The sequence below is a fragment of the Gymnoscopelus braueri genome (genome assembly GCF_963280865.1).
Source record: "Gymnoscopelus braueri genome assembly, contig: SCAFFOLD_103, whole genome shotgun sequence".
Taxonomy (NCBI): Eukaryota; Metazoa; Chordata; class Actinopteri; order Myctophiformes; family Myctophidae; genus Gymnoscopelus; species Gymnoscopelus braueri.
This window is the reverse complement of record NW_027660364.1, coordinates 39,968-60,496: the sequence shown is the minus strand read 5'-3', so window position 1 is coordinate 60,496 and position 20,529 is coordinate 39,968. Positions and strand designations below refer to the sequence as shown.

Genomic DNA, 20,529 nt, shown 5'->3' with positions numbered 1-20,529 from the left:
CAACACCTGAGCTGTATACTGTAGGAAAATACTAGGAAAAAGAGGCTGATTTTGTGCAAAAGAAAAAACAAAAAGTCATTTATTTAAACATCGTCAGTATACATTTTGCGTGTGGAAATAAACTACGCAACAAGCAAATAAGCAAAAAAAAACTAAAAACAAATAAATGTATCCGAAAAAGAAAGGATATACAATCAAATCTACTGTATTTAGTAAATGACACGGAATGTTATTATTAAACATTCATGTTTCTATTATTTAACAGCACATTCATCAACAAACTAAAATCCTATAATTCTTGCAAGTAAAATAAGCAAAGTTTCAAAATCATAGTTGATACAACATTACTGCACAATCGCTAACGTTATTCTGTTGACGGAATAGAAAGTCTAAACCCCCACAGTCAGCCTTTTATATATATATATATATATATATATATATATATATATATATATATATATATATATATATATATATATATATGATGTATAGAAAGTCTAAACCCCCAAAGTCAGCCTTTTTAATTCAAGTTCATACAAACTCCGTCACCTTATCGGTGCTCAGACATCATACCGGTTTCATAAAACAGAAGAAGGAAAACGTTGTTCTCTGCTAATAATAATAATAATAATAACCGCAAGAAGACCACAGGTCTCTCTCTCTGGGTTATGGGAAAAAACTAGCAACAAACTACAAAAAAATCAGCATTATAGCAACTAAGACAACCTGGAGGCTAAAACACAGCTGCCTTATCGGAAAAAGCCCCAAACAGATAAAAGAGATTAGGCTCCATGCACAGCCGCCATATTGGAAAGACATTGGGCCTCTTCCTTACTTCCTTCACAGTAACAGGGTCTTATCTTATACTAATGAAGGCTCTGTTCCATTTAGTGTAGCACATACACCATAGCTCTGAGAGTGTACAAATGGAACCAAATGGAACCGCAAGGGCCCATTTGGAACCCCTCAAGGAACCATGAGGGTCCCTGGACCACACTTTGAGACCCACTGGTGTAGCAGAGAGTTTCCAGTGAGCCGACATGCACAATGTCAGCACCTCTGTTTGACCAGAATGGAAAAGAGAGTATAATTTGTAACAAGGAAGTAAGGAAGAGGCCCAATTTCATTCCAATATGGCCGCTGGTGCATAGAGACTATTATTAAACAAATGTAAACAAAGGCGATACGCTATACAATTAAAAATCCAGTCCTTTCATCACTCTGCCTCTTATCAGCAAAGCTGAGAATACAAAAAACATTTTGCAACTTTTATTAATCGGACTTTTGCACCAAAATGGCAAAAGTGTGTCTAGTTTGTGCTGCTGGCGGTCGGCGCCTCCTTTCACCACATGTAGGAGCTCGCTACGCGTGGTGTCCAAGGGTGACGGTCTTCCTTCACCACATGTAATAGCTAGCTACGCGTGGTGTCAACGGGCGACGGTCTTCCTTCACCACATGTAGTAGCTAGCTATGTGTGGTGTCAACAGGCGACGGTCTTCCTTCACCACATGTAGTAGCTACGCGTGGTGTCAACGGGTGACGGTTTGCCCTCCGCACAGCCACCGCCATCTTTGTCCTTCTCGCCGTCGCCGTCCCACAGGCTGATGAGCGGTGGGTACAGCTTGTTGAGCGGGATGGACGAGGTCTTCTGCATGTACTTCTTCAGGGAGTGGTGGTAGTTCTTCCTCTTCCAGCGGCGAGCCGCGCAGACGCCGACGGTGGCCAGGCTGACGAACGCCAGCACAGTGGCCATGACGGCCACCACCGCGGCGCTGGGGTGCCGCCGCTGCCGCTCCGACGCGGCGTCCGACAGGGCGAAGGCGGCGCCGCGCGTGGTCACGTTGACGCACGACTTGTGCGTCTGCAGGTGGGCGTTGGACACGCTCAGGCACACCTCGTACTCGGTGGCAGGCTGCAGGTGCGTCAGGTTGTACTCGTGCACGTCGACGGGAACGCGCGCTGTGTACGTGATGTGGGGGTTGTCGATCTTCATGGTGGCCGACGCCCACTTGAGGTTGGAGGTCATGACGTTGGAGTTGACCTTCCAGGAGACCAGGACGGAGTGGGCGGCGGTCTGCTTCACGTAGATCTTCATCACCTCGCCACTGCCCAGCAGCGTGCCGTTGACGCGCACGGTGGAGACGCGCGTGTCGGCGCCCTCCGTGTTCTGAGCCACGCAGGTGTAGCGGCCCGAGTCCTCCACCTGTAGGGGGGGGGGGGGGGGGGGTTAATGATTAATTGTCGTATAAATCATTGAACTTAACGGTTTAATTGCGTATTTGCCTTCGAACACTGGATCATATGAATACAAATTTAATTTCTCTTTGGCTTTTATGCTTTGTACACAAACATTTCACATCAGGGCAGGTATGACAAATAACTATAAATAAATATACAAAGAAGTGACTGACACTGACCGGTAACAATAATCATAATAAATAATGCAGTGTCTCTGGCCAAAACAGGCCTAATATATTTAAGAATTTAATACTTTTAAAGAGTTTTCCAAAATTGCTTTGCGACACATTGTGAGCTATTTTTCAACGCGGACGAATGGAACCGATTCTGACGATTATGCAACATTAATCCAGATTATCTCAAACCAGGGCCGCCCGAACCTCTAGAGTTCGGGCGGCCCTCACACCTACAGTATGGCGTACCGCCAATCCGACCGATATTTCTGAGTCATAGAGTCAGGGGCTTTGTGAGAGTACCCGTTAGTGCCCATATATGGAGATCTCTGTATGTGTCAGTCCTTGTCCCTTTTATGCCCATACAGCATGGAGATCCCTGATGTCAGTAGTATATGCCCATACCCTGTATATTGGCATGCCCACCTATGGGCTTAGCGGTCGGACAACCGGATCTCATTATGCCTATATATGGGTATATCGGATTTGTTTATGGTTATGTCTGAGTCATAGTGACATGCCTATATATGGGCCTATCAGGTTTGTTTATGGTTCCCTCCCATTAGCCAATTTTAACACATTGAAGTTTTTTTTTGAAAATTCCACAAGAGGGCGCTCTAACGCAACTTCAGAATGTTCCCTCGACTCTGCTAGAAGGAATTCGGCGGATGTGACGTCGAATTCCGAAACCAGACATTATCAACGGGCGATCGCTCCAAAACGTCCGATCGTGGAAGAAATGTTTTTGTTCCAGTGGATAGACGGGACCCTCCCCCACCCTCCGGACACTTTTTGTTTACATCCGGGTCCACGTTGTGGCTTCTGTGGCGCATCAAAGATCGTCAAAACACGGTAAAAAAACACTAGAACTCTGAGGATGACTTGGATGCGTATTACCTTGCACTCAATGTGTTAATAAAGGATAATTGTGACCAGGCCATTATGTACGTTAATAATAGTGACAGGCGGGCCCACTGTACCTGCATGTGGTTCAGCCTCAGGGTGCCCTCGCTGCTCAGGTGGTAGCGCTCGGACACGGTGTCCACGGTGATCTTGGCGCCCAGAGGGGAGACCCAGTAGATCTCGGGCTCGGGTTCCGCCACGGCGCGGCAGTCCAGGCTGACGCTCATGCCCAGCTCCAGGCTCAGGTGTGCGGGGAAGGTGTCGTGGGAGATGAGGGGCAGGCACTGTTCCGGGGCGTCCGGCAGCGGCCGCAGCTCCCTGAGGCGCCGGCCCCGGAGCTCGGGCGGCGAGGCGCACAGCATGGCCAGGGGCTCCATGAAGCGCACGGCCGTGCTGTGGTTGGAGCACATCCACTGGGTGACGCAGTCGCAGCGCAGCGGGTTGCTGTGCAGGCTGATCTCGCGCAGGTTGGGCAGGACCTAAATGAGTACATTTACACGGTCAAAGCAGGTTGATATAAGTCTGTTGCAGCAATGGGAAGAAGTCTGTCCGTTATCAGGAGATGTACCAAATACATACCACAACAATGCATTCCCCAAATTGTGCAAACACTAGCCCTCACACATTTGGATTATTGTCCAACGGTTTGGTCTAGTGCTGCCAAAAAAGATTTAGTAAAATTACAACTGGTCCAAAATAGAGCTGCACGAATTGCTCTGTACTGTACAAAAATAAACAACAAACACCAAAAGAATGCATGGTGTTTTGGGATGGCCTTTGGTGGAGGACAGACTTCATATTTCCCTGCTGTCTTTTGTCAGAGGCATTATTTCATCCAGGGTCCCGGCTGTCCTGTATGGCCGGCTGAAGTTTAGCTCAGATGAAAACACCTACAACATCATCACAAGGTTTCTTTACGCTTCCCATTTCAAACACTAATTCAATGCAACACACAGTAATGTATAGAGCAATGAAAGAGCTGCAAAGTATTCCATCACAACTCATACATTTTTTTGATACAGTCATGTAAAATGTTTTCATGTTATGTTATGTAATGTAATGTAATTTATTTCTGCGTGGGCCCCAAGAGTAGCTGCTGCTAAGGTAGTAGCTAATGGGGATCCAAATAAACAAACAAACAAACCTCCACGGTGCGCTGGTACAGGGAGCTGAGCGCATTGTTGTTCAGCATCAGGCTCTCCAGGGATCTCCAAGATCATATGAACCTCCCCTGGTTGAGTTGAGTAGTATACCTGTTGGAGTTGAGGTGGAGGCGCAGCAGGCTGTGGAGGCCCGTGAGCTGCCGGAGAGGTCTCTCAGGCAGTGGTCCGGCAGCGTGGTGATCCGGTTCTCCTCCAGGTGTAAGGTGGTCAGCTGGTCCATGCCGTTGAGGCCCGCGGCCGCCACGGTGCTGAAGTTGTTCTGGGACAGGTCCAGCTCCGTCAGGTTGACCAGGACCTGCAGCTCTCCGCTGGTGTGAGAGATCAGGTTGCTCTGCAGCAGCAGCACCTGTAAGAGGGTCAAGATCCATAATGATACATGTTCAGACATCCCATTTCCATATATATGTTTTAAATATTCCACATATATGTTTAACATATGGTTGCGTGGCGCTGTTCCGACGCCCCGCGGGTCCGACAGCCGGAATCTGGGCTCAAAACGGCTGAAAAAAGAGCAGATCCACAAGCCTGTAAAAGGCTGTTGTCTTGGGGCGCAATACCGCCGGCGTCCACAAGGCGGCGCCGTCCCCGGTCCCTGGTCCCCATCGGGGGTCCATGGACCACCTCCTACCCAGGGACGGTGGCTCCCGGGGCGGGTAGAGCGGGCGAGTGTGCACCCGGCACTGTGTTGTGAGGGACTGGGCTCCCTGGCCCCTGGCCTGTGTGGAAGGGAGAGCCAGGGAGAAGGGCCGACTGGTGCCATCTCGTAGGTAGGGACCATGCCCAGGAAGAGGCCTCGTCCTGGGGGTGCCCGAGCGGGGCGCCCGGGTGGTGGTGGCCGTGGGTCCCTCTCCCCGCTCCCCGCGAGGGGGGAGAGAACCATGAAATCGGAGGCCTCTTGCCAGCGGGCTTATGGGAAGAGAGAGGCCTCCGCTCGGGCACGGCCGGGCGGACAGTCGCCCTGGAGGTCCTGGTGGAGCCCACGAGGATCTGGGCTCTGCCCTGGCCCCCTCCTTTGAAATTCTCTCCCGGGAGTATCGCCAACTTTTCCCAGACCGGATATAAGGACCAGCGTGCGGACGCTGGGACCACGGACGGCAGGCCTGCCCGAATGCAGGGCCCGCCGTCGGCCACGGTGGCCACTCACGGGAACCATGCCGCCCGCAAGGGCCGTGGAACCCGCTGCTTTTCCCTGACCGATAGGCACTCGTAGCCGCCTCTTGCAAGAGCCCCGCCGTCACCTCGTGTGCTTCGGTGGACGCTGCTTGCAGCCTGCGGGCCCGACCAGGCGCGGAGGGACCACGTGCGGAGAGGCCTCGGTGGCCTGTCCACCGCACTCCTCCGCGGCCGACCCCGGCCGAGCGAGACCGAGACGCACCGTCTGCCCTAGTTGCCTTGCCACGGACCGCCTGAGGGCCCCCGCTGCCGGCCTCGCCTCGAGCCCCGTCACGGGGCTCGGCGAGGAGATCCGCACGCCGCGGGGGCGCAAAGGCGCGCTCCGGAGACTCCGTTTCTCAAACCCTGCTTGCGTCGCGTACTCCGGCGACCGACCAAACAGCTGCGTAACGGGCCACGGGCACCAATCCCCTGTAACATGCTTTCGTCCGGCTGAGGGGCAACGGAAGAAGTGGTGACCGACGCAGTGCGCGCCTCCGGGAGACACCACACCGCCGCCCTCCTCACGGGGGGCCTGGGCGGTCTCCGCGGACCGGCAACCCCACGGCGCGCGCCTCAGCTGGGCGCGACGTCCGCGGCGGAACAGGAGGCCTACCTGGTTGATCCTGCCAGTAGCATATGCTTGTCTTAAAGGGCGCAGCAGACTTGTGTGAGTTGGGCGTGCAGGCACTGCCAAGTGTCCACGCCGGGACAGTACCTTGAATGGGTGCAGACCACATAGTGTGTGGGGCACGCAGGAGTCGAGTAAACCAGAGCCCCCGACCCGCAAGTCAAGTTACCTTGATGGTGTCGGGGGTGGGGGAGCCTGACATGAACCTGCGAGCAGCTACGTATCTATGCTGGTCGTGCTGCCCTGCGGCCCGGTTGTCCCGTATCTCGGCAGTGGCTGCGCCCGGGTTAATTCGAACGAGATTCCCATTGTCTTGCCACGTACCGCTCGAGGGCTACCGCGGCCGGCCTCGCCTCGAGCCCCATCACGGGGCTCGGCGAGGAGATCCGCACGCCGCGGGGATCGCCCGAGTTAATCGAACGAGATTCCCACTGTCCTCTACCCAGCGAAACCTTTAGCCAAGAGAAATGACATCGGCTCAAGCCGTAGAGTGAAGAAGACAGTCCTCAGCGAGGAAATAAGACCCTGCTAATGGGCATGAAAACTCTTGCGGCAGCGCTTGTACCACCAGGTGCCTGCGGTCCATAGGCCGCGGGACCCCCCGACTTATCGCCCATCGAGGGGTGCTTAAGAGTAGGTCCGCGGGACCGGCCGGTGAGCCGGGTCCAACGCGCTAAGTCCATAATAGTCCCATGGGCGCTCGTCGCCGTTTGTACCACCAGGTCCACGCGGTGCTTTGGCCGCGGCCTGCCACTTCACTTAACGCCCGCCGAGGGGTGCTTAAGAGTGGGAGACACCGCCTGGAGAGCCGGGTGTCCCCCGGAGGCGTGGGTCCCCCGGACTGGAGCGAGTACCCAGCTTTGAGGCTCCCTGGGCCGGGTCGAGGCCTCCCAGGGACGGCTGTCGGACTAGCGGGCTGTCGGAGCTGCGAGGCGTCGGAACAGCGCCACGCACCCGCCGGTCAGAGCCGAGATCAACGTGTTGTTTGAGACATTTGGACGCTGTTTGTCCAAGATAAACTGTCACACCATCAGCTTGCCATGTTCTCGCTCAACCTACGAGCGAGGCTCCTCAGGGCCAGATGTCATCGTCAGAGCTGATAACTTCATTTGTGTATAACTATTGTGGTCATTGACTGTTTAGTCAGAGAGATATTTTGCTGTACGTGCCTCGTGTATTGATTCTTTCTCTTAATACAATGTCAACTTTTTAATTTGAGAACTAGCCTGTCTCTGTCTTTGATTTCGTCTTTTTTCTCCTCCTTTTTACACTGGGTTTTCAGCTGTTTAACTACAAATAGTTTTAATTAACATTTAGGAGTTTAGGCCAGGGGTAGGCTGAGTGGTAGACATTGCTCTTGTCCTTATGTTTTTATTTATGTATTTAGTTTATTTGTGTCATGTCAAATGTGTGTACTGTATATGTGCTGCATACATGGCTGCTGGGTCGCAAAAGCAAATTTAGTGTGAACTGACAATAAAGTATTATCGTATCGTATCGATCTACAAGCTCACAACATGCCGTGATCTGTTGTGAGCTTGTAGCTTTGTTTCCCAAAAAACAATTTTGATATTTTTTTAATATAAGTGGCTTGTTTTAAAATGTGTAGTGCAGTGGAATAGAGTAGACTATGGCACATCAAGAGTCCATAGCACTGTATACATTTGGGGCTAGGCCTATGTATGTGTTTCTGGTAATATTATTGATCGCTTGTTTTGCATGTCCGTGGCAAAAATAAAATATTGATGGAAATGTCCATCACAAGCTGGCATGGTGATGACCCCTGCCGGCAACACTGACGACAGTAGTTAATATTCATTAAGTGAGCATCGGTTCTCAGCAGCTTATATAGACCATATTCACACCTCTCCTACTGCAAATGCACAAAAAGTAAGTAAAGTGAGCTTGTAGATACGTTTTTCTTAAAGTGTCCTGTCACTGATTGCGTGGCATAACATACAGCAAGGCCCACCTATGTGTAGCAGGTATATAAATATACAGGAATGCATTCCACCAATAATCCCTCACGTTTTATTTTATTGTTCAAATATTATTTATTGTCACTTTTATTTTAGTATGTTTACTTCAAAAGACCGTTTTGGGAGCTAATGCTTTTATTTTGAAGTATTCACTTCCTGCAGTGACGTCTTCTACCTGCGTTGCACCCTCTCTCACTCAGTTGTTTGTATGGCAGACTGAGGTGAGGAGAGTTTGTCATGTGCTCTTTGTAGATTTCTGTTCTAAAAGCTGTTTACAGTGTTTATATAATCTTAAACTGTGAAACAAGGTTATAATATCATTCCATGGTGCTAATGTGTTGCTGTGTAGTTGTTTTGCAAAGGTTTGAGTGTTTTAGAGAACTTTTTGTTAAAGTGTACTGTTTAGCAGCACTTGTGAGGACTCACACACACAGCACCTGCAGCATGTTTAATGGCGTCTTTTCCCCACCACAGACTGGTGTGTTGCAGACGTCCATGTGTACTAATGCTGCTGCATTATCCTTGTGTTTATTTCATGCAGGTATGTTTGTTGCTCCCATGTTTTTGGTCTATTGTGTTTTGTACTATGTGTTTATTTTATTGTTTTGTTTACATGTCTAAAAAATACTAATTAACCGGTGGTGTATTAATTTCAAGTGTAATTGTAATTGTGTATTGTGTATTGTGATCTATTGTGACAGATTTGATATCTGAATGTTTTATAAGTACTAGTCTCCAGGGGCGGCTGGTATCAATGGGCTAGTGGGGCTAAGCCCCCCCTATATTATTGGAAAAAAAAAAAAAAAAAAAAAGTTTAATTTTTTTTTATTTTTTTTTTGTATTAAAAAATATTATTAAAATGTTATTAAATGTTAATACATGTTATGATTTTTTTTTAGAATAGATTATTTTACATGCTGGTGGAACCTAGCGCAGCAACAGCATCAAATCGTTACAAGGAAAACACTAAATATGTCAAAATGGGCTGATTTCTTTTAGCCCAAATCAGCTTCCATTCGCTTTCATTGAGTTGAGTGATTGACAGCTGACATGACACGCCTGCTTGATTTACTCACCATTGGGGCTAACTTTTCTTAGCCCCCAAGCTCCGCCCTCACTGGCTTTTGACCAATGAAGGTGTACCTGCGTTTTTGTTCTGGGAAGGGGTGTGTGTGTGTGTGTGTGTGTGTGTGTGTGTGTGTGTGTGTGTGTGTGTGTGTGTGTGTGTGTGTGTGTGTGTGTGTGTGTGTGTGTGTGTGTGTGTGTGTGTGTGTGTGTGTGTGTGTGTGTGTGTGTGTGTGTGAGAATTCAACTGCCCCTAGCGATCTAACGGTAAGGCTGGCGGACATGACAGTGGATGTGTTGGATGCAGCTCAAAGTGAACTTTACTCAGGTATCTAGTTTGTTGCCGTACGACCTTCCTAGACCGAGTTAGAAAAACGGGCGACAATGGCCAAAACTCAATCGAAAATCCGCGATCGAAAATCGGCAAAAGTGGCCGTTTTCAATATGTTTTGGCCATTATCTCTGGAACGGAAGGTCCAATCTGCTCAGTTCAAAGCTTGTTTAATGCGTGACTTTGAGGACATTAAGCTCATAGCAACACCTTTACGGGGTTTTGGGGTTTTTGGGCCTAAAAGTATGGTAATTGTTCGGACCGGCCCAGTAGGGCCCAGTTAGGGCCAGGCCTTAATTTTCAGGCCCGTGGAGAACTCTTAGAGAGAGACACAGACAGACAGACAGACAGACTGTCTGTCTGTCTGTCTGTCTGTCTGTCTGTCTGTCTGTCTGTCTGTCTGTCTGACTGACTTCCACAGTATGATTTTATTTTTTTGATATCTGACAGTAAAGTGACCATTTTTTTAAAGACCTTTTTAATACAAAAAGAAGAAATGAAATATAAAATAGCATTACTGCATGAAAAGTAATCAACAAACAATACTATAGGAAATTGTAATTTGTGAAAATAGCTGATCTACAAGCTCACAACACATCATATCTCGGCATGTTGGGAGTTGTAGATCGGCTATTTTTACTCTTATAGTGTGACACTCTTGTATGATGAAGTAGGGCAGTGGTTCCCATACTTTTTAATTTCATGGACCCCCAGTTTAATAAGCATTAGGCCACGGACCCCCATGTGATACCTCAATGCTATCTCTGGGACCCCAATCTATACTAAGAAATCCTAACTCTGAGAGTGTACAAATGGAACACTCTCATAGTTAAAGTCATGTAACTCCTCAAGGACCCCTGGGGGTCCCCGGACCCCAGTTTGAGAACCGCTGAAGTAAGGCATTCATTTATGAAAAAACATAAAGTTGAAATATGGAAATACAAGGTTTCGGCCTGACAGCGAAGATATATATATGATTTAATCATTTGCATTTATCCATCAAAACATTATGTTTATTTGTATTTATTCATTTCCTTCACTTGCTGACGTGCTGCTGCGCAACAGGGAAGATATCCGCCAGGCCAGGTGGCCCTACCCAGGCCCATGAAATTCATAGGCAGTCTACAGTAGCCAATTAGAATGAAATCTGCTAAAACTGACTCATACACTAATACAGAACCATATATAGGCAAAATATTGTCTCTGACTCTCTGTCGGTTGGGAAAACTGTTTACCTTTTATGATAAAACAATTTCTAATGGTGAAAAAAGCCAATCTACGAGCTATAATTATTAAAAATTAAGAAATACTATATATTTTAAATAGTGAAAAATACAGAAAATAGGGGAAAATACAGAAAATCTCTAATCTGTGATTCTAATGTGATTAATGTGACCCCTACAGTCAGTGAAGTCCAGGGCTGAATGTGACAAATATTGAGACGAATAGGCTATAACCCAATACATAATTTTATGAAATAAATGGGTTATATTTTACAGATACAGTAGTTACACTATTCTTGTACTATATTACAATTAAATCATCCTTAACCTTCAAGTTAAATTCATTATTTCCGTGGACTTAAAAAAATCTTCGTTTTATTTGATGGCCTTCTTTTTGATTGGCCTTTATTACAGGCCCTACCAGCCTGTAGGGGGAGGTAGAGAGTCACATTATAATACCAGCCTGTAGGGGGAGGTAGAGAGTAACATATTATAATACCAGCCTGTAAGGGGAGGTAGAGAGTAAAATTATAATACCAGCCTGTAGGGGGAGGTAGAGAGTAACATTATAATACCAGCCTGTAAGGGGAGGTAGAGTGTAACATTATAATACCAGCCTGTAGGGGGAGGTAGAGAGTCACATTATAATACCAGCCTGTAGGGGGAGGTAGAGAGTAACATATTATAATACCAGCCTGTAGGGGGAGGTAGAGAGTAACATAGTATAATACCAGTCTGTAGGGGGAGGTAGAGAGTAACATATTATAATACCAGCCTGTAGAGGGAGGTAGAGAGTAACATATTATAATACCAGCCTGTAGGGGGAGATAGAGAGTAACATATTATAATACCAGCCTGTAGAGGGAGGTAGAGAGTAACATATTATAATACCAGCCTGTAGGGGGAGGTAGAGAGTAACATATTATAATACCAGCCTGTAGGGGGAGGTAGAGAGTAACATATTATAATACCAGCCTGTAGGGGGAGGTAGAGAGTAACATAGTATAATACCAGTCTGTAGGGGGAGGTAGAGAGTAACATATTATAATACCAGCCTGTAGAGGGAGGTAGAGAGTAACATATTATAATACCAGCCTGTAGGGGGAGGTAGAGAGTAACATATTATAATACCAGCCTGTAGGGGGAGGTAGAGAGTAACATATTATAATACCAGCCTGTAGGGGGAGGTAGAGAGTAACATATTATAATACCTTTGCTCTAAGTGAAACCTGTGTCCAAACCCAATGTTGAATAAATGTGACTAACAATAGCATAATGTAGTCGTGTTTTTCATCAGAATTAATGAATAAATGCAATTATTAACACTATATAAGCATGAGGGGGCCGACAGGGAGAGCAGCTGGCATGGGGGTGAAGACATCAGTCTTAATGTTAAATTCCTCTAAATCAGCGTTAAAAAGGGCCCATTTAAATTTTTGGGCCCCCAAAAAAAAATTTCGCCGCCAGCCGGCGGCCGAACGCATTAAGACAGTTTAAGTCTCACTCTTCGAAATTTCTGAACGTTGGCAGCCCTGATATCAATGCTCAAATGCATGATATCATGCTCAAATGCTCTCAGGCAGGATGCCATATGTGCCATCACTAGTTGATGTGTGATTTGTATACTTTTGTCTATGCTTTTGTCAAATAAAAGTATATTTTCCTAAATCTGGATGTGTAAACTATACAGATTATTACTGTGCACATGTACTATATAAGATAGCATGTTTGAGCATCAATATGCATTTTGAGAACCCCAAAAAAAATCTGAAGCGCGCACGCTTAGCCCTCCCACCCAAAGTTCCCACCAGCCGCCACTGCTAGTCTCTCAGTTGTTTGTATGGCAGACTGAGACTGGTGTGTTGCAGACGTCCATGTGTACTAATGCTGCTGCATTATTCCCTGTGTTTATTTCATGCAGAGAAATAAATACGCCACAGTTTCGGCTAAAGACAACAACCGAATCTCCTTGTCCATCAAACACGCACAACACAACGCAGAGTCGTAGCAAGGGTCTGCTGAGAAGTAGGCCCAGACCGGCTACATTGGTGCCGTGACCCGTTCGACATCGTGGATCAACACCAGCTTGGTCACCGGAGGTTGTCGGACGTCAAAACAACAACAAAAAAGAGGTTCCCTTATGAAGGTTATATTGAAGTGACTTTGTCACAGTTACTAGGACATTGTGTTCTTTCTGAAAAAAATGGTGTGTCAAGTGAAAGAAAAAGACATTGAAAAAAATGTCCATTGTTTATTGTGAATCAGTATTTTCTGTTTTTGTTGACATTAACTAAGTTTTTTTGGAAAAAAAAGAGAGATGGATTTCAATGTTGTAAAGGGGAAAGCTGTTCATACTGTTTCTGGTTTTGGGAGGGGGGCGCAACTTCGTGGTTTGGAATTATTTAACTCTCCAGTTGCTGGTTTGGGGAGGGGTGCACTGCTGTTTAACTCTTTTGGGAGGGGGGCACAGCTGTTTAATTCTTCAGTTGCAAGTCCAGGCGACATGATGTCGCCAGCGCCCAGCTACACCCGCCCAGTTATTGTTCCAGACAATGTAGGTTCCCCAGTTCTCACCTCCACCCGTCTACCTAGCCACCCGTCCCTTACCGACAGACCTACCTTTTCACTTTCGGCCATCCCAGACAGGAGTGACCCAGTTTTGAGTGATCTCATCGCACACATCGCCCAGCAAGTGGGACAGTCTATATCAGCTCAGTTAAAGGAAGAGAGTCAAGCGAATGAAGGCAGTCAAGCACGGGTTCAGAACTCAGGTGCAGGCCAGTCGCACGTTGACTCCACACTTAACCTGACTGGTGTGAAGTTAGTCATGCAGTCCGATGTGAGAGAGCCTCCTGTGTACAGAGGAGATGGGTCTGACAAGCTCTCAGTGCATGAGTGGGAGGAGCTCATGGACACGTACTTGAGGAAGAGGAGCATACAGCTGGGTGAGCAGCATCAGGAGATGTTGACTAGATTAATGGGCAAAGCCAGAGACATTGTGAAGATAACGCTCCGTAGCAATCCGTTATTGAAGCCTCACGAGAACCCAAAAGTTATAACTGACATATTGAAACAGCATTTTGGTGGTGTGTCATGTTCGAGTATGCCCCTTGCAGACTTCTACAGCGCTGTGCCTGTAGCAGGAGAGGACCCTGTCGAGTACTGGATCCGCCTTAACAAAGCTGTTGATGCAGCTGAGGAGGGCTTGAGCAGACATGGGCGACATATTGATGATCCCCGTCGAGAAGTAACCATGATGTTTGTCAAGTATTGTCCAGATCCCTCCCTGGCTGCAGTGTTGCGGTTCAAAGCACCAGAGAAGTGGACAGCTGGTGAAATACAGGAGCATGTTGACCGTTATCAAATCGACATGAGAGAACAGCTGTACACCAGACCAAACCGCCCCGGCGCAGCAAGACATGTGACAGCTCATGTTCAAACACCTGTGTCTGAGGAGGTGTCTATGCCTAGCCTTCCAGTGTTGCCCCCTGTCCAGGCTGAAGCGAATGTCACATCTGCTCCTCAGTTTGATGGTAATTGCCTAAAGACTTTGATTGGCCTGCTTGACCGCACACTAGGTCAGAACAGCCAGGCGATGGCTCAGAACAGCCAGGCGATGGCTCAGAACAACCAGCCAATGTATAGGCAGCACCCGTCTGACCAGAGAAAACACTGCAAGGTATGCAAGTCTATGGAACACTCCACTCTAGCACACTGCCGGCGGGAGCGCCTGTGCTTGTCTTGCTTTAAGCCTGGCCATATCAAGAAAGACTGTCAGAGTTACACTCCCGGACGGGAGGACCAGGCCGCACATTCGCCTCGAGAGCAGCAGCCTTTAAACTGACTGGCCCGCATTTGGAGAGGGGACGTGTGGGTGAGGACAAACAAACCCTCAGAAATGACAGTGAATATGAACAGTGTTATGTGAAGTTGTGCGGTGCAGCACCGGCTGGTGTGACGATAATAGCACAGAACACACATAGAGTTGAGCCATATGATGAGCTATTCTATGCTCCGGTCAATGTGAACAATATGTTTCAGATGCAGGGAATGCTTGATTCAGGTTCCATGGCCTGTACTTTCAGTGAAGAAGCAGTGGAAAAGATGCTGAGTGAAAAAAGTATTGTCAGAACCAAGACCGATGACTCAGGAAGTGGTTTTAGTTGGGTGTGGAGGAAAACTCACTAAACCGAAGTGCATGTACGAAGTTGAACTGAGGGTGTATGGGGTGAGCTGCATCGTTCCAGTTCTTGTGGTGCCAGGCCAGCGAGATGATCTCATCATTGGCACAAATGTGATCAAGTTTCTCATGCGCAAGTTGAAGAACAGTGATTATTACTGGCGGCTTATCTCCATTTGCAGTCTTTCCTCATCCCCAGAGTGTGAACAGTTCTTGGACCTCATGGCGAACACGTCCCGTTGGAGGGGTGAGGAGCTACCGGACAAAATTGGCACAGTCAAGCTGAAGCAGTCAGTCACTCTACGATACTCCCATGTCACCAGGAAGCACTGTGATAGTTGAGCCGACCTCATCCAAGTCCATGCCACGTAACATCATGGTTGGCCGGATCGTGACACCTCTGTGGGGTGATAGGTGGGTCCCCATGAAGGTCACCAATCTGACTGATAGACCAGTTACGCTGAAGAGGAACTGTAAACTGGCAGATGTGTCCCCCTGCTTAGCTGTGGAAGATTTTGAGCTCCTCCAAGGCTCTAGTCAGATTGACAAGGCTGTCCCAAGCAAGCACCATACACCAACCAGTCCTTCAGATCTCGAACAGAGGCTGCGAGATGTTGGCCTTGACAAACTTGACATACAACCATGCCATACTAGCCACACAGGAAAGGAGAAGTTAGTCCAACTGCTCGAGTGTTACAACGATGTCTTCTCCAAGCATGAAATGGACTGCGGTGAGACGAAGGGCTTTGTCCACCGCATTCGACTTACCGATGATCGCCCATTCCGCCTTCCTTACCGGAGAGTACCCCCTGCTCACTACCAGAAACTACGTCAAGTCTTGACGGACATGGAGGAGCAAGGGATCAGTCGGAAATCTGTGAGTGAGTATGCCTCACCACTGGTGATGGTATGGAAGAAGGACGGAAACTTGAGGATCTGCACCGATTTCCGGTGGTTGAATGCGAGAACACTCAAGGACGCCCATCCTCTTCCACATCAGTCAGACTGCTTGGCTGCCTTGGGAGGGAACACCTTCTTCAGCACGATGGACTTAACGTCCGGCTTCTACAACGTCCCCATGGCTGAAGAGGACAAAAAATACACAGCCTTCACCACACCGCTGGGCCTGCATGAGTATAACAGGATGCCGCAGGGACTGTGCAATAGTCCTGCCTCATTTATGCGCATGATGCTGAGTATATTTGGGGACATGAACTTCAGCAGCCTATTATGTTATTTGGATGACTTGCTTGTTTTCGCATCAACTGAAGAGGAGGCCTTACAGAGACTGGAGGTCGTCTTCCAGCGCCTGCGAGACAACAATTTCAAGTTGAGTCCTAAGAAGTGTCACCTGATGCGATCGTCTGTCAAGTTTCTGGGTCATATCATAGATGGCAGCGGAGTAGCTGTGGATCCCGCAAAGGTGGAAGTCATATCCACAATGTCGAAGTCTGATCTCATGGAAGATGACGGATGTACACCCTCAGTAAGGAGGATCAAATCCTATTTGGGCATGGTGTTCTTCTACCAGCACTTCATCCCTAATTGCTCTTCCATTGCCAAGCCACTCTTTGCTCTGACTGCTGGACAAAAGAGAAAAGGAAGGATGAAAGTGAAAGTGAATGTGAAGTCAGGAACATTCAGGAAACTGAAACCTGATGACTGGACTCCAAAGTGTGACATGGCCTTTGACAGTCTTAAAGAGAGTCTGCTGGACTGTGTGGTCCTTGCACATCCTGATTTCTCACGTCCCCTGATTCTGTCAACTGATGCTTCCTTCGACGGGCTTGGCGCAGTGTTGTCACAAGTAGCAGCTGGTGAAAGTAAAGCCCGTCCCATAGCTTTCGCAAGTAAGACACTGAGCAGCTCTCAGAAGAATTATCCAGCTCACCGGCTTGAGTTTTTGGCACTGAAGTGGAGTGTGTGTGACAAATTCAGCCATTGGCTGAAGGGCAATTCCTTCACAGTATGGACGGACAATAATCCACTCACATACATAATGACTAAGCCTGTGAACAACGATGGGTCGCAAAGCTCGCTCCTTATACTTTCAGCCTGAAGCACATTGCAGGAACCAAGAACGTAGTGGCTGATGCTCAGTCGGGACCCGTTTGCCAAGACAGTTGGGCGTAGACTTGTTACAAAGTCCTATGGCAATCTGCTTGCCGAATCTGATGAAGTTGGAGAAAATGGAGTTCAGGATGTCTTTCGCTTAAAGGTCCAGTGTCAGCGGACGAAGAGGTCAAAACAAGGTGCTGTGACTCAGTCCCATTGTTCCCCGCCCCTGTGTAACAACATTGTGAAAGCTGTCCTTGATTCTCATGACCACTGGGATGCAGCTGCAGAGTCCAGGGCGACAGAGTTGATCCAGTCCGTTCAACACCTTGTTCCACCAGGGCAGGATCTGCTACCTGCCTTCTCCCTGGAAGAGCTCCGAAAAAGCCAAGAGCTTGACCCTGGCATCTCTAGAGTCATGCCTTTTCTGAGTCGACAGAGAAGACCCTCAAGGCGGGAGAGAGACGGTCTGGACACAAGTGCTCTGGTACTCATAAAGCAGTGGGAGAGACTTAAGGTCATTGATGGAGTGCTCTATAGAGTCACGAAGGATCCCTTGAGCAAACAGAAGAGGCATCAGTTTGTCTTACCCCAAAGTCTGGTAGACAAGGCCTTGCGTGGTGTACATGACTTGGCCGGACATCAAGGGCAGGCAAGAACGATTTACCTGACAAGACAACGCTTCTTCTGGCCTAGAATGGAGCACCAAATTAAAAACTATGTGAAGTGCTGCCAGAGGTGCATCCTGGCCAAGACGCCGGATCCTTCTGCCAGAGCTCCGCTTGAAAGTATCAGGACCACCGCTCCTATGGAACTAGTGTGTTTGGATTTCTGAAGTGCAGAGGATAACAAGCAGCGTTCAGTGGATGTTCTTGTCCTGACAGATCACTTCACAAAGTTGGCCCATGCCTTTCCCTGCACGAACCAACAGGCAAAACAAGTTGCTAAGAAGTTGTGGGATAACGTCTTCTGTGTGTATGGGTTTGCGGGGCGCATACATACAGATCAAGGAGCCAACTTTGAGAGTGAGCTCATCGCAGAACTGCTTAAACTATCAGGAGTCTCCAAGTCACACACTACAGCCTACCACCCCATGGGGAACGGAGGGACTGAGAGATTTAACAGGACTCTGGGGGGTATGCTCCGTTCACTGCCACTGAGAGAGAAGGCCAAGTGGCCCCAGCAAATCCAGACCCTGACATTTGCATACAATGCGACAGTGCATGAGACGACTGGGTACGCACCCTTCCACCTAATGTTTGGTTGGGTTCCAAGGCTCCCCGTTGATGTGATGTTCAAACAGGTCCTACACGACCCAGTGGTTGTTGACTATGGCAGCTATGTAACAACGCTTATGTCCCACCTCCATGAAGCAGCAGACATTGCTCGAAAGCATGCCATCAAGGAGCAAGACAAGCAAGCCAGAGGTTACAATCGAAAGATCAAGGGGACTTGCCTGAACGTGGGAGACAGAGTACTTCTCGCCAACAAAGGCGAGAGGGGAAAGAAGAAACTTGCGGACAAGTGGGAACCACCAGTCTATACTGTCGTGGACAGCAACCCACAGACTCATGTCTACATGTTGGAAGATGACAAGGGTAAAACAAAGGTAGTGCATCGCAACCTTATCCTGGATATCAGCTTCCTGCCCATAGAGTCTTCTTATGGAGACATGTCGGAGACTGAGGACGGTCTTGATTATTCAGAGGACGGGTCTCGTATGGAGGATCTCGTCAACTCTTTGGAAGAGGAGGAGGGTTCGGAGGATAGGACGAGTGCATGGTTACTGAGTGGGGCGGAAGACACTGCCAGTCACTAGGCATGTAACGATTCACTCAACTCACGATACGATTCGAATCACGATTCGAGGTTCACGATACGATTTTTCACGATTTTTAAGCACATTTATTTTCGAGACAAATTACTGAAAAACCTTGATTATTTCTCTTACAAAAATCATGTATTTTTTAACAACTGTATTTTCTCTTGTCCTCTTCTCAATATATGAAATTAAGCCTTTTTTATTATTCATGAGGTACATGCATTAACTGTAAGGTACACATTAAGACATATACTTTTTTATCTGTAAAATAATAACTTTAAATATATAAGTATTATGAAATAAATGAATTTTAAAACATATGTCCCAGATGAAATAAATTATAAAGAAAACCTCCAAATAAACAAATTAAGGCTTAGCCTTTGTTCCAAGCTTGGGATTTACAAGTAATTTTTTATCTGTGCTATATTCTCAGCATTCTGTACACATTTATGTAATAAGGGAAACTGTTTTAAACTGCTCCAAATGAGATTAGATTAAACATTTATTGATTAATATCAATGTAATTCGCTATATATCTGACAGACAGTGTTGAAAGGAGTTTGACGTTGTCAGCAGTCTGATACAATTGTTAAATTATCATTATTCATATAGATTATTATTCATTGTACTCTGCAGCGGCAGCCGCACCGAGGCGCTCCAGAATTAGCCGTTTTCATTAGAAGCCTATCAGTTGTATGTTTCCTACAGAGTTTAAATCAGACAGGCTAACAACAGCTAACAATATTGTCAGATGGGGGAGGGGGTAAACGGTATAGTTTGGGCTTTTCATCAATCAAATAAACATGTTTACATGCGACGCACATTTCCCTCTTTATGCAGTGCGATCGCCTAGTTGTTTAGATTTCATAGACAGAGAGGACGTGAACCCCACTCTGCCGTTCATAGCCTGCCGTTGAGTGAGTGAAGAAGAGACCGACGGAGAAAGCTATGGTGGCCCTGAGGGGACAAAATAGTAGGCGGATAAAAAGGAATGGAGTCTGACTCGATTGCGCCCTCTGCTGGTTGCATCGCGATGTCATATTTTATTGCATCGATTTAAATCGTCACCACTTTGAATCGATTTAAATCGATATACGATAAATCGTTACATGCCTACCAGTCACCGGTCCTGTGACGAAGCTGATACAGACAAAGATCAGTCTGATGCAGAGCAAGATCTGTCAAGTGTACCAGATACAGCATCAGTGATTGACGCGAGCAGTGTCCAGTCATTCAGACCAGTCACAGTGTCGATGGTTGACACAGGCCATGTCCCGACCGTTATTCCTGACACGTTACCAACTGTTGCAGAACAGGGCAGAGACAACCAAGCACCCACACAAGCAGACACGCAGGGTGTGGTCAGGACACGTGCTGGCAGGGTTGTTAAGAGAGTCAGCTGTTTTGTAGAGACAATGGCTCAGAGGCCGACCAGCATGAGGGGGTTCGCCAACTCCTTCAGTAAGAGATCCCAGTCTCTTCTTACCCTGTTCTAGAGGGGCTGTATTATTTTGTCTTGTTTGTTTTCTTTTATTGAGATGTTTCTTTTTCATCGTTGTTTTTTTTACGTTTTGCAATGTGTCACTGTAAGTGATGTACTTGCTGTATGTGCTC

General features: G+C 47.4%; 1 protein-coding gene across 1 annotated transcript; it reads right to left on the bottom strand.

Annotated features, from left to right (window-relative positions):
- Window positions 1–1,501: 1,501 nt before the first annotated feature.
- Window positions 1,502–6,625, bottom strand: LOC308081621 (leucine-rich repeat neuronal protein 1-like; the record flags this gene model as incomplete). The annotated part of the gene is made up of 5 exons (XM_080457980.1): window positions 1,502–2,203; window positions 3,392–3,793; window positions 4,459–4,523; window positions 4,568–4,823; window positions 6,578–6,625. The coding sequence occupies 5 exons, from the start codon at window positions 6,623–6,625 to the stop codon at window positions 1,502–1,504; spliced, it is 1,473 nt and encodes a 490-aa protein (XP_080314106.1).
- Window positions 6,626–20,529: the final 13,904 nt, after the last annotated feature.